General features: G+C 24.8%; 1 protein-coding gene across 1 annotated transcript; it reads left to right on the top strand.

The window, feature by feature from the left end:
- The first annotated feature begins 3,478 nt into the window (after positions 1 to 3,478).
- LOC145833055 (fatty acyl-CoA reductase 1-like) lies at positions 3,479 to 8,976 on the top strand. The gene is made up of 11 exons (XM_082940254.1): positions 3,479 to 3,490; positions 3,986 to 4,192; positions 4,439 to 4,614; positions 4,953 to 5,192; positions 5,735 to 6,037; positions 6,426 to 6,544; positions 6,967 to 7,068; positions 7,439 to 7,607; positions 8,237 to 8,366; positions 8,549 to 8,673; positions 8,859 to 8,976. Exons 1-11 carry the CDS (start codon positions 3,479 to 3,481, stop codon positions 8,974 to 8,976), a joined length of 1,701 nt encoding a protein of 566 aa, XP_082796380.1.
- Positions 8,977 to 15,085: the final 6,109 nt, after the last annotated feature.

Below are 15,085 nucleotides of genomic sequence, written 5' to 3'. Positions count from 1 at the left end.
TTTTATCTCATAAATATGTTAAGTTGAAAAATATGTATATTTATTTTTTTTCAGTTCTTAAAAAAGTTTATGAAAAAATTATACAAGCCATTTTTTGGTGGTTGGTTCTAAAAAAGCTAGCTTATTAATAAATTTACATTTTACCTACATAAATGGCTCATGAAATACCTAGAATTATAATGTAAATAGAAAAATTTACTTTTCGGTAAAAGAGATTAGCGTATGATAACCTATTTTTAGCACTTTGTTAAAATAAATCGCTCAAATTTATTAGCAAACAATTCATGTAAACTTCAACAATTATTTTAAATTTTCAGTATTTGCTTAAACTTGGTATTGATAATAAATCAGGCAAATATTGCAACATTTGTAATTACTGCAAAATAAACTATTATAGAAGTATATTTTGATAATCTAAATTTTATCAGTAAAGTTAATCTGTTTCGAGAGTTAAAAAATTTAAATTTTGTTTGTATAAAAAGTTAAATAAACTTTTTAATGAATAAAATTTGTTATTGGTCAAAAACTGCCGACGCATTTTTGTACAAATAATAGCTAGAGTATTAAAATTAAAAAGCAAAGTTTTTTTTTACATTTACAGTAAAGTATTTATCGAAATTATATGATTTTTTTGCATTTTATTGTCACGAAAACTTATAATTGTTTCAGAAAAATTTTCTTATCAACTTACTATATGCATTTAGTTTTAAAATAAACCAAAAGTTCATAATTCCTTTGGGATAACAAAGTTACGGGTAAAACAGACTTTACACGTTTAAATTTCTGACTATTGCGATTTATTTTAAATTAAAAATGTAAGACGTAAGTTTTATAGCTTAGGACTTAATGCTTTGATTTTTGTAAATGTTTATTATTTACATCACAGGTGCTAATAAATAATATGTAAAATACTACAAAAGTAGTTTAACTCAAAGTATAATTGAAATTTTTTTTTTTAATAAGAAAATAACTTTTGTTAGAAATTGCTAAAATAAATTTGAAAAGGTGAAAGTGATAAAATAAAATACAGTAAAAACTATGCTGCTTATTAGTTCATTATTAAAGTTTTTTTGTTAATTCGACAAGTTTAAGTAGTTCTAACAAGTTTTACTGTAATTACTATAATAAAGTTGTGTTACGTAAAGATTTTTTGTTAAAAGCTTAACTCAATATTTATAAATTAGTTTATTATTTGTTTTTATAACAATAAACTTGATAAAGTATGTTTTTAGTAGTTGTTAGTATCAAGTTGATACTATCAACTTAATTAACGTATTATTTTAAAAAAGGTATACAACTAAAATTTATTGTTAGTTTTTGAGTTTTTTGTTACTTTCATTTTTCAAACTAATTTAAAAAAATATTCAAACAATTTTATTAAACAATAAATTTTAAAGACTTATAATTATTGTTTTCACCATAAGCATGCTTATCAAACAAATTAGTTCTATAAACTAATAACACATGTTTTCCAAAAAAACTTTGTAAAATACATGTTGAAACATCTTATGTCAATATTTCCATGTTTGTTAAGTTTACTAGAATTTATAATTACTGGAAAAAATTAGGTAAATAACACATCAAAAATTATTTTAATTTTCTATATTTGCTTAAACTTGGTATTGATAATAAGCCAGGCCAACATTGCAACATTTGTAATTACTGCAAAATAAACTATTATAAAAGTATAGTTTGATTATCAAAATTTAATCAAAAACTTGACTGTATTAAATACTTGAATAATGTAAAATCTACTTAAAAAAAACAAATAAGTTTTTAAATGAACAACTTCGGTTAGTGTTTTTAAGTAAGTGTAAAGAATAAAAGTTAAATCAGTATAACTTTAAAAATCTTTGTTTATTTGTAATATCGATACATCATTATATAAGTAGTATAGAAGTTAGAGTCTTAAAATAAAACATTTAATTTTGAAAAAATAAAAATTATAACATTTAATGTATTTTATCTAAAGTTTTGCATTTGTCTTCACACAAAACCTTTTACACGAATTTTTCTTATTAAACAAAAAACTTTCAGTTTTGTACTAGTTTTAATAAAGTTCATGTTGAACTTGGTAGATTACGGGTAAAGTAGACTTTAGACATTTAACTTTGTGACTATAAATTTTTTATCGCAATTACTTTCACTTAAACATTCAAGTCGTAAATTTTGTAGTTTTGGACTTTACCCTTTACTTTTTGTAGTATAAACAAATATAAATAAATAATAACCTATTGCAATGTGTCTGTAGCAGTTGTTTATGTTAACTTACTCAACGTATTGTTAAAAAAAATTAAAAGTCAAATTACAACATTTACCATTTTATTATTAATTTTTAAGTATCTTGTAATTTTAATTTTAAACGTTTTTTGAAAAGTTTTAAAACACGTTTTAAATAATGACAAAATTCACTTACATTTATTTGTTTTACCCTAAGCATACTTATCACAATGTATTTTCAGCAATTGATTTTAAAAATTGTCAAAGTAAACTTTAAGTGCAAACTTACATCAATCATTAAAAAATTTTTCTGTTTGTTTTAATTTGGTATTGGTAAAATAATTTTACCGTTACACTTTTTGTGAGCATAGAATTTTAAAAATCATATTTATTTCAAATAATATAAATATTGACGTCAAAAATACAAAAAACAAAAAAAATGTCAACGTAAGTACTAGATATACTGTTAGATAAACTACCCTTTTAAAATTTTATCAAAATATCATATAAGTAAACAATATACATGTTCAAATATCTTACTAAAACTTTATTATTTAGAAAAGTTTAAAGAGTTTTAAAAAGTAACATTTATAAATAGAGTTACGTACACATAAGGGTTAAGTCAGACAAATTTTTTGACCAAACTTTTTTGATATTTAAAACAATAAACTATTTAATATAAAAAAATTATCTGCTATTATACAACAAGAATTTAAAATTTTTGATTTTGAAAATCATTTATACTGGTATTGTAGAAGGTGTTTGTAATAATAGGTTAATAAAACAGATTATAAAACTTTTGTTAATGTTTTTAAACTGATCCAATTTGTTGATTAATAATTAAAGCTTCAACCAAATATATTACCTTTCATTTCTAAAAAAAGTGTTTTATAAATGAAAACAAGTTTTGAAGAAAGTTTGTAGCAAGCAAATTAGAATAATAATTTTTTTACAAAGTAATTGCAAAAAGTTCTGATAATTTGTTTGTTTGTGGTTTTATCTACCCAAAAAAGTTTGTTTTTACTTGAATAATTGCTGTTTTACGGCCAAAACATTAAACAAATTACGAAACGTTACAAACTGATGATAATTGTTTACTAGCTTTAAATTTTCAGTAAAACGCCGGTTGAATATGTTTACTCTTTTTATTTTTTCTCTCTCTCAAAAAAAAATATATATAACAGCCCAGCAGGCTTAAAATCAAAAACAATATTCTGTTAGTTGACACTGCAACTGAAGCAAAAAATAACATACAAACATGCTTGTAAAGGTAATAGTTGTTGATATGTAGAATAACAGTTTAGTTTTATTAACTAAATGTTGTTAAACAGATATTTTTCATATACGCTACAGTGAGGCTATATGACTTTTTTCAATTGGCTAGTTTTTTCTTACGACAATCTAACAAAATCAAGTATCTTTGAAACCTAATATTTGTTCACAGCTTAAAAAACTTATTGACTAGGTTTAAAAAAATTATTGTTTCTAAACTTTACATAATTTAAATTAAAATTTTATTAAGCTTAATTGCTTTTCCTATTAATTTCAAAGATTTTTTAAACTATTAAAAGTTAAGTATTATTAAAAGTTAAAACGCTTTAAGTATACTGTAGAAAAAAATAAAATACTTTATTATTTTAATTGTTATTATTACAGAAAGAAATTTTCATAACTGCAAACTTAGCAGCGGATTTTTCGTAAAAAATATACCTTATTGACAATATTTTTTTATACAATGTTGTTTATTAACAATAACTTCAAACAGAACCAACCGACACCCCAGTACCAGCCAATCGCTCAATTTTACGCGGGAAAAACCGTGGCGCTGACGGGTGGCACCGGATTCCTGGGTCAGGGGATTGTTGAGAAGCTGCTATACAGCTGCCCGGATGTGAAGAAGATAATCTTGCTGATCAGGAACAAGAGGGGAGTGACTCCCGAAGATCGTCTCAAATCACTTGCTGATAAACCTGTTAGTTTGTTTTAAAGTTGTTGCTAAAAAAACATAATCCTTCGAAAGAAACAAATTGATAAAAAAAATAAACAACATGAAATAACAAAGAGTTTTTTAGAAAAAAAAATTCCAAACAGAATTATTATGCTTAAACATAAACAGCTTACAGTGTTTTTAAAAGCAAGTTAATATAACAAACAGATAGTTTTGTTTTTTAATTGCATTTAACTACTCGCAAATATCTAAGTTTTAAATTTCATACAGTGCTTCGATCGAGTTAAGAAAGTTCACCCGAACTTCATGGACAAACTTGCATTTGTCAGTTGCGACTTGGAGGCCAAAGATCTCGGGTTGAGTCGAGAATCGAAGAGATTGTTGAGAAACGAAGTGAACGTTTTCATTCACTGCGCTGCCACATTAAAATTCAACGAAATTATCAGGTATTTTATTGAAGTAAATTCGTAATTTTTATTATAGTTTTTTTTTTGTTTAGTGTTCTTTATAGTTGTTTTTTGATTATTTATTACTATGTATAATACAAAACAGTTAGAAAGTATTACTTTATAATTTTAGCATGTCCCAAAGCTAATCTCGATAATAATTTTTTTCAAACTTTTTATAACAACACCACATAGCTTTTCTAACAAGACTTTATACGAAAAGAGTTAATATTATTTATGCAAAAGAAATTATAATTTTAAACAATATAGATGAACGTTGAGTCGTCCATCAAATAACAAAACAATATATAAATATAAAAACACTTATCATCCAACAGGATAGCATTCGAAATGAATGTTCAGTGCACGAGGAGAATCGTGAAACTGCTCGCCAGGTGTCGCCATTTGGAATCGTTCGTTCACGTCAGCACCGCCTTCGTCAACTCGCACAACCACTGTGACGTCGTAGAGGAGAAAATATACAGGAGAAAGGTCGACTACAGGAACTTTGAAAAGTCTTTGAAGTTTTTGAACAACGAGCAACTCGCTAGAATGCTGCCACAATTATTAGACGGATTGTGAGTTTTTTTGTTATTTTTTTATATTATTTTAGTGTTATTTATATATATTTTTTTTAACTTACGACACTTATTTATGCTAAATTAAAAAAACATGTGTTTTTTGTGATTCTTTAAAAAAACATTTGCTGTTTGCTTTATATTTATAAAACGTAGAAATTTTAGTAAACAATACGAACATTAGTTGCTTTTTTGTATTATAAATATAAATAAATATATATATAAAAACAAATTATACAGTAATCTTCCTTTATTCTACCAACATATGTTTCTGTGTGTCAACGATTCAACACACTTCAACTGGGTTGTTAATAGAAAAGATGAGTTATCTTTCCTATTAACAACCCAGTTGAAGTGTGTTGATTCGTTGACACACAGAAACATATGTTGGTAGAATAAAGGAAGATTACTGTATAATTTGTTTTTATTTATATTCCAGTGAAGTTACTTTACTAGGATCTTTTGTTAGCAAACAATTAAAACTATATTTTGAACAGTTAAATATATATATACATATATTAGAATTAAAAACAAACAAACAGGCCGAACACATACACACTGACGAAAGCTTGGGCGGAGGAGGCCATTATGAACGAGTGTGGGGAAATCCCCTGCTGTATCGTGCGACCCGGCATGATAACCCCCTCCTTGCTGGAACCCCACCAAGGGTGGATCACCAACGTGTACGGACCCACCGCCTTCGTCGCCGCCAATTTGAAGGGAATTTGCAAGCTGGCCAACGCCGACAATCAGATAAACGCCGATCTCGTTCCGGTTGACTTCGTCGTGAACGGGTGCATTGTTGCGGCGATGAAAACCGCTGTTGATGCCAACAACCAAAAGAGGTTTGTTTTAAATTAATTTTTTTAATATTGATGTTCTTTTATAATGTTGTAAAAGCGATGGGTTGATAATGAAGCTACGTATAAATTTAGATATTTATTATATAAGTTCAAAAAATTGTTTTAACAAACTTTGTTTGTTTAGATGATGATTTTGTTTAAATACACCTAAATAATTTTTCAAGTGAATCTTGATTTTCAAAAATGCCATTACAGAGTTCTTTGTTATGAAAGCATTAGTTATAAATGTTGAAATTTGTTTGATTTATTTAAAAGCTATCAAATTTTGAAAGCTTGTTGTTTTGCAACATTTGATTTTATAAACCAAGCTTTCCCAGATACAAGCTTTAAAAAATTAGAACAGTTCTCTTTAAACTAAAAACATTAACAGGTCCAAGCTCGGATTGAGATTGGGATTGCAATCATCTTCCATGGATGAGATCAGCTCCGAAGGATACTTTTCTCACGAATCAACATTTTCAGAAGAATCTGACTCTTCTGATTTATCAGGTAAAAATATAAAGAATAAAAATAAAAGGCTTTAAGTAACGTTATAAAGTGTTGAGATTTTTGCATCTGTTTTATTTAAGCGGCTTTTGAGAAACATAAGTACTAATAAATATTATGAAAAACACAAAATTTGCGGGTTTTAAATAAGTTTATAAATCAAACAGACGTCTTTTCTTTTACTCAACTATATTGGTAGACAAAATTAAAGTACTAAACAGTATATGAACATGAATTAAACGTTGGTTTACTAAAACTGAAATTATTTAAATATTTAAAAAAAATATTTTTTAAAAAAGTTTTGAACACGTATTTTATATTTTTATCTATTTTCACACAATACTTCACTGAAAGATTTTTTCTACAAATTCTAAGTAGTAAAAAGTTTTTAAACATGTTTTATACATCTGTTTTTGTTCTCACAGATACGGATTCACCTGCTGAAAGATTTGTTGAAGAATCAAAACAAGTTCCTTGCTATCACATTACCACCTGCGCACAAAACCCTTTTCCAATTCAGCATATAGGTAATTTGATTTTATTTAAAAAAAAACACGATCAAGTTGAAAAGTTGTTAATTTTTTTTTTCATAAAAACAAAATTAAGTTAGAAAAAACTTCAACAAAAAACGTTCAAGTTTGTTAAATTATTAAAATACGTAATTATTACAACTTAACAAATATGTAACAGAATTTTAAATTTATTAAGAAAGAGTTTGCACTTAAACTATATGCTCCTCAGACAAAGTTTAAAACAAAGTTTTGTATTTAACTCTCCAGCTAAATTATATTTCCACTTATGTTACATTATATTTTAATTTACGTTTTTTCTTCACCTAATTCAAAAGCTTCAACACAAAAAACTGGTATACAATTTTCACTTTAAATATTTTCACAGTCGATGGTCTGCAAATTTGGGGCAAAAAGGAGCCTGCGGACATGATTGCACCCCACAACACGAGCGTGACTTACAACAAGAAATTATACGAAGTGAGGTCATTCTTCAAAGAATACGTACCCAGCTTCATAGTCGACATCTTGGCTCGCTTGAGCGGACAAACACCGAGGTAGGTGGCGTAAAAGTTTTTGTTGATGTAAAACAATAAAAAGATTGTAACTAATAAAATCAATACGAAAGTTAAATTGATATCAAACTTATAGTGATGTTAGACAAACACCAAGGTAAGTGGTGTAAAAGTTTATGTTGGTGTTAAAACTACAGTTTTGGATTTTTTTGAGTAACGTTGTACACAGTGTAAAATTTTTAGAGTGCAACGTTAGTTTGATTGTAGCAGAGTGTTTAGAATAAAAACAATTTTTTGATTAATTGCATAGCATGAATTTTTTGGTGAAAAAAATGAGCTTATAATTCTTCTTTTTCTTCTTCGTAGGCAAAATTATAACAAAACACTATTTTTTAATACTAAACAATCATAAATTATAATTTAAACATTTTTAGAGCAACGCTGATGCACAAAACGCTTTGTAAAAAAGCTAAATTTGTTCACAGATAACTGTAACCAAAACCCTTTTTTTAAACCTGTTATGATATATATAAAAATTTATTAATTTTTTCTTTTCATCGAAAATAATAATTTTAGAGCCATAATGGAATAAAAAAAAGTTCTTTTTGAAAAAAATAAATAACTGTTTTTTTTTTTCAACAATCTGTGACCAAAACTATATATATATTCAGAGCTGTTATGATATACAAAAAGTTGCGGGCTGGTATGGAGGTTATGGAGCCTTTCTTCATGTATTGCCACGATTTTCAGTGGAAAAAATCAAAAAATTTACTGATGTCCTTGAACGAAAAAGATCAAAAAGTTTGTTGTTTATTTGTTAAGTATAGCCTTCATTTAATTTCGTTCAGGAAGAGAATGTGTGTATAGAAATAAAACTTAACTTTGCAATAGATCAAATTCTTAATAATATTTCATAAAGTAATATTTATTTTAACTTATACAAATATTTTTCCAATCAAACTAACAAACACACTATTTTCCAGACGTTCAACTTCGATCCGAACAGTTTCACTTGGGAGGAGTATATGCGCTTGTACTGCAGAGGTGCGAGAAAATTTGTTCTGAGAGAAAAAACAACGGACGCACAGAATAAGAAGAAAGGGTTCATGTGAGTTGTAATAATAAAACGGTTTTTTATAAAAAATGTATTTCTATTGTGAACGTTCAAATTCATACATTTTTATTCTGTTTAGTTTGGTTGAATAATGTTCGACTGTTTTATTTGTTTTTAAATACTTGTTGAACTTTTATTTTGTTTTAATTTCATCAAAATTTATTTGTTTTAATTTCCAGTGTCGGAACGTTCTTCCATTGTCTCGGAGTCACGCGTGAGGTTTGCGTTTCCGCTATGACGTCATCAATCGGATATACGAGCTGCTTGTGGGACAACACGTCGTACTACTACAAATAAAAATAAACAGTTTTCTTTTTTTGAGTAAAATACTGCTTGAGATATTCAAATTTTTTATTTTACTACTTGCCTTTTAGTTTGAACTTTTTTTGAAAAATTAGCATTCTGAGAATGAAATATTGTTTTGTAGAAATTCACAAGCAAAATATTTTCTTCAATATATTTTTAAACATTAGTATTGCATTTTAAACAATTTATTTAAACTACTTTTTATACATTCACCCTCTTGAGTACTTTAACTACATTCTAAACTTTAAATGCGTTGAAAGATTTTTCAGCTGAAAACAATTTTAACTTTAAAGAGTACAAATTCTTAATGTTTTTTGTAAAATATATATTAGTAGTAATCTGTAAAGAATTAAATTTGCCTTCTTATTTTTTATCTTGTTCTTATTTGTTTCTACTTTGCAGCACACAATAAATGGTATGATTTAGTATTTTTATCACTAAAAACAAATACTTTATTATACAAATTATAAAAACTAAAGTTAGAACATACAATTTTACTTTATTTAAAACTGGTAAGTAAAACAAACATCAGCAACAAGACTGCAAAGCGAAATAAAGCAATTTTAAAAGGGTTCCACAGTTTTGATACTTTTAATAAAACAAACAAAATTTTAAACATTTATAACATTCAGAAAACAAAATTAAAACGCGTGTAGCATCAAGTAATTGGTTGATATAATAAGTAGTTGCATGTTTATTTGACTACAATTTTTTTGAAGTCTTATGAAACCTTTTGATTCGTCTTAAGAGTAGTATTAAGAAGTTGGCTATGTTTGTTTCCCAAAAAAAAGCTTTGTCAGAACACTTCTAAAGCACTGTGATGTAAATATTTACATGTTTATTAAGTTTATTAGAACTTATAATTACCGGCAAAAAATTGAAAATAAATAAAACATTACTCGTAAATTACTAGAAATGTTTACTTTGTTAGACACAAAAAACAAATATTGTAATATGTTCAAATGTAAATTAACAATCAAAATAAAAAGGTTGCAGTTAAAATTTAAAGCGTAAAATAATTAATAAAACGTGTTTTTAATACTTGTCTTTCATTTTGAATACTCTAACATTTATTAACTTAAGCGTTTATTTAACTCTAAAATAGTTAATTTACAATTAAAAATTATACTGTCTACCTTTACAAGAACTTCAAAATAAACTTTTAAAGTAACGTTTATAAAAGTATACTGTGCTTTATTAGTTTAAAAATAGTATTCTATTCAGTAAAACAATCTCTAAGATGTATTAAACAAGCTTTTCATTACTATATAAAAATAACACTTTAATGAAAACGTTAGACTATTTAAATTGTATTTGAACTTAAAGCTTGGTATTTTCTTACGTGTTTTTTAATTCGAATAATTTTTATTCAACTATAACGTCACTAAGTTTACAATGTTTTAACTATGAAGGTTCTTCAAAACTTATATTTTAGTTCAAGATAAGTTGAGTTTTATATTTTTAAAATCATAAAGTAAAGGATTAAAGTGAAAGAGTCTTCCACTCACTGTATATTATTTTATAAGTTTTTAAATTTTTATTTATGTTGCTTAAGTTAGTTTAGAAGATCTTTGTTACAAAGTGTTAAACAACTTTTAAATTGTCGTGATACCTTATTAAACTGTTCACTTTCTGTTTTTATAAAATAAGAATTTTACTATTTTAAAGCTGTTTTATTCAGTTATTTTATTTATTGTTAAAATTTCACCAATTTTAACAGTAACTAGTTAATAGTAATTTTTTTTTAGTCGTTAGTTGTTTTATTTTTTTTTTAATATTAAGTTGCTAGAACATAAAATATAATTAGTAATAAAAGTAAGCTTCTGCAGTAAAAAAAAAAAATTAATTCTTAAAAGTAAACATTTTTTTCACATTTTATTATAACATTTATATTAAAAGATTACATTGAAAACTATTTAAGATAGCAACAACGTTTGTTTGATTTATGTAGCGATACATTAAATATTTAATATAAATTATGACAAATATAACTTAGATTACAACAATTTTTTACGGTAGTTTTCTTTTATTAAAATGCAATATCTAAAGTTTTATTAGAAAAACAGAGCTATAACTTTCGTTTAAAAAGTTGTATTTGAAAAATAATTACTAAACAGGTATTCAAAAAACTTATAAGTGAGCATAAAGATATACTCAAACAATTATTCATTCTTTTCAAATATTTTTTTTCCCAATATTTATTTTTATGATCTAGTTTGAAAAATTCTAACTTCTGGCTTGCAGTTGTAACAAAAAAAATTAACAGTTTAGATTTTAGTTCTAGTTTTAAGCTAACCTGTTTATAAATGTATTAAACTTTGAAGGTAAAGCAAATATAACAAATTTAATTTCTCGTAATACCAGATAAGCTTGCCGCGTTTATTTTTAACACCAAGATAAAGTTTATTGTTAAAGCAAACAACAAAATCAAACTTACATCAATTACTTTAAAAATTTGATATTTGCTTAAACTTGGCATTGATGATAAATCATGCCATCATCGTATTTTGATATGTCATTGTCATATAAATATGTTTTGATAGTTTAGACTTGCAAATTACTTTAAATAAAGCTTAGAGACACACTAAAATATAAAAATTAATTTTCAGAACAGTACTAAAACTTTTATAATTTAACAGACTGCTTTATAAACATGTTTTACAAAAGTTTAGTACTCATTTCTGAAATGAAATATTGCATACAAATCATTACTTTTCTATCAATCTTTTTATACATTGCTTATTGTCCTGGACAAGACGTTTAAAAGTATCCAAGTGGTATGCAACTCGATAACCAGATGGTTTTTTAGTGCACGAGGTTCTTGGACCAAATATTTTAAGTGTTTTTTTATCGTTTAATAAAAAAAGGGTTTATAACATGTATTAAAAATAAATTATGTTGTTAGCTGTTGAAAATGCTATATTTATTAAACTGAACAATCTCTTAAACCATTAAAATTTCATCAGAAAAATTGAATGGATAAAAATTTGAAACAAAAGATAGTAAAATTAATAAGAAAGTAAAACGTTTCAAAGATTGTTTGTTTTGTTATTCTAAATGCTACTAATGACTACAACTTTTATGTCATAAATATGTTAAGTTGAAAAAAAGTATTTTTTTTTTTATCAGTTCTTAAAAAAGTTTATGAAATTTTACAAGCCATTTTTTGGTGGTTAGTTCTAAAAAAGCTAGGTTATCAATAAATTAACATTTTACCTACATAAATGGCTCATGAAATACCTAGAATTATAATGTAAATAGAAAAATTTACGTTTCGGTAAAAGAGATTAGCGTATGATAACCTATTTTTAGCACTTTGTTAAAATAAATCGCTCAAATTTATTAGCAAACAATTCATATAAACTTCAACAATTATTTTAAATTTTCAGTATTTGCTTAAACTTGGTAATGATATAAATCAAGCCAATATTGCAACATTTGTAATTACTGCAAAATAAACTATAATAAAAGTATATTTTAATAATCTAAATTTTATCAGTAAAATTAATCTGTTTTGAGATTTTGAAAAATTTTAATTTTTTTGTATAAAAATTTAAACAAACTTTTTAATGAATATCATTTGTTATTGTACAAAAGCTGCCGACGCATCTTTGTACAAATAATAACTAGAGTATTAAAATAAAAAAGCAAAGTTTTTTTTACATTTACAGTAAAGTATTTATCGAAATTATCAGATTCTTTGCATTTTATTGTCACGAAAACTTATAGTTGTTTCACAAAACTTTCTTATCAACTTACTATAAACATTTAGTTTTTAAAAAAAACCAAAAGTTCATAACTCCTTTGGGATAACAAAGTTACGGGTAAAACAGACTTTACACATTTAAATTTGTGACTATTGCGATTTATTTTTAATTAAAAATGTAAGCCGTAAGTTTTATAGCTTTGGACTAAAGGCTTGGATTTTTGTAAATTTTTATAACTTACATCACGAGTGCTAATAAATAATTTGTAAAATACTACGAAAGTAATTTAACTCAAGGTATAATTAAAAACTTTTTTTTTATAAGAAAATAACTTTTTTTAGAAATTGCTTAAATAAATTTGAAAAGATGAAAGTGATAAAATAAAACACAGTAAAAACTATGCTGGTTATTAGTTCATTATCAAAGTTTTTTTGTTAATTCGACAAGTTTAAGTACTTTTAACAAGTTTTACTGTAATTACTATAATAAAGTTGTGTTACGTAAAGGTTTTTTGTTAAAAACTAAGTTCAATAATTATAAATTAGTTTATTATTTGTTTTTATAACAATAAATTCAATAAAAAATGTTTTTAGTAAGTGTTAGTATCAACTTAATTAACGTATTGTTTAAAAAAAAAAGATATACAACTAACAATTTATTGCTAGTTTTAGAGTTTTTTATTAATTTCATTTTTCAAACAACTTTATTAAACAATAAATTTTAAAGACTTATATTTATTAATTTCACGATAAGAATGATTATCGAACATACTAGTTCTATAAACTAATAACACATGTTTTCCAAAAAAACTTTGTAAAATACTTGTTGAAACTTCTTATGTCAATATTTCCATGTTTGTTAAGTTTACTAGAATTTATATTTACTGGCAAAAAATAAAGTAAACAACACATCAAAAATTATTTTAAGTTTTCAGTATTTGCTTAAACTTGGTATTGATAATAAGCAGGCCAACATTGCGACATTTGTGATTACCGCAAAAAAAATTACCTATAAAAAAATATTTTGATTATCAAAATTCAATCGAAAATTTGACTGTATTAAATACTTGAATAATGTAAAATCTACTTAAAAAAAACAAATAAGTTTTTAAATGAACAACTTCGGTTAGTGTTTTTAAGTAAGTGTAAAGAATAAAAGTTAAATCAGTATAACTTTAAAAAAACTTTGTTTGTTTGTAATATCGATACATCATTATATAAATAGTATAGAAATTAGAGTCTTAAAATAAAACATTTAATTTTGAAAAAATAAAAATTATAACATTTAATGTATTTTATCTAAAGTTTTGCATTTTTCTTCACACAAAAACTTTTACACGAATTTTTCTTATTAAACAAAAAACTTTCAGTTTTGTACTAGTTTTAATAAAGTTCATGTTGAACTTGGAAAATTACGGGTAAAGTAGACTTTAGACATTTAACTTTGTGACTATAAATTTTTTATCGCAATTACTTTCACTTAAACATTCAAGTCGTAAATTTTGTAGTTTTGGACTTTACCCTTTACTTTTTGTAGATATTTATTATTTACATTACAAGGGTGCAAACAGGTATTAGTAATTTAACAAATGATCTACATTGTTAAGTCAAACATTAAACATTTAATTTTGTAAAGCATAATAGTTTATGTGTAAATTGCTTAAAATTAAACAAAAAAAAAAACCTTAAAAAAGGTAAAAACTAATGTATTTTAAGTAATTACTATATGAGTAATGCATTAGTAACATTATTTTTTTAACTAAATCACGTTAAATTAGTTATTAGTAGTTTTTGGCAGTAGTAACTATAGGAAGTTATATTATTTTAGGTTTTTCACAGTTAAAACTAAACACAATCACTATGAATTGAGTAATATTTATTTTTTAAACTATAAACCTATTACAATGTGTTTTTTGCAGTTGTTTATGATAACTTACTCAACGTATTGTTAAAAAAATTAAAAGTCAAATTACAACATTTACCATTCTATTACTAATTTTAAAGTATCTTGTAATTTTAATTTTAAACCTTATTTGAAAAGTTTTAAAACACATTTTAATTAATAAGAAAATTCATTTACATTTATCTATTTTACCCTAAGCATACTTATCACAATGTATTTTCAGCAAATGGTTTTTAAAAATTGCTAAACTTATTGTCAAAGTAAACTTTAAGTGCAAACTTACATCAATCATTTAAAATTATCTCTGTTTGTTTTAATTTGGTATTGGTAAAACAATTTTACTGTTACACTTTTTGTGAGCATAGAATCTTAAAAATCATATTTATTTTAAATAATATCAATATTGACGTCATAAATACAAAAAACAAAAAATATCAACGTAAGTACTAGATATACTGTTAGATAAACTACCCTTTTAAAATTTTATCAAA

Source organism: Thalia democratica, chromosome 4, assembly GCF_965202585.1.
Source record: "Thalia democratica chromosome 4, ktThaDemo2.hap1.1, whole genome shotgun sequence".
NCBI lineage: Eukaryota > Metazoa > Chordata > Thaliacea > Salpida > Salpidae > Thalia > Thalia democratica.
Note: the sequence above shows the minus strand (reverse complement) of the source record. Positions and strands in the feature narration are given on the sequence as shown.

Excerpts from the sequence above, each read along its gene's own strand:
- LOC145833055 (XM_082940254.1), top strand. Across the intron at positions 4,615-4,952 it reads AAATTCAACGAAATTATCAG|GATAGCATTCGAAATGAATG; the intron begins GTATTTTATTGA and ends ATCATCCAACAG. Across the intron at positions 5,193-5,734 it reads CCACAATTATTAGACGGATT|GCCGAACACATACACACTGA; the intron begins GTGAGTTTTTTT and ends ACAAACAAACAG.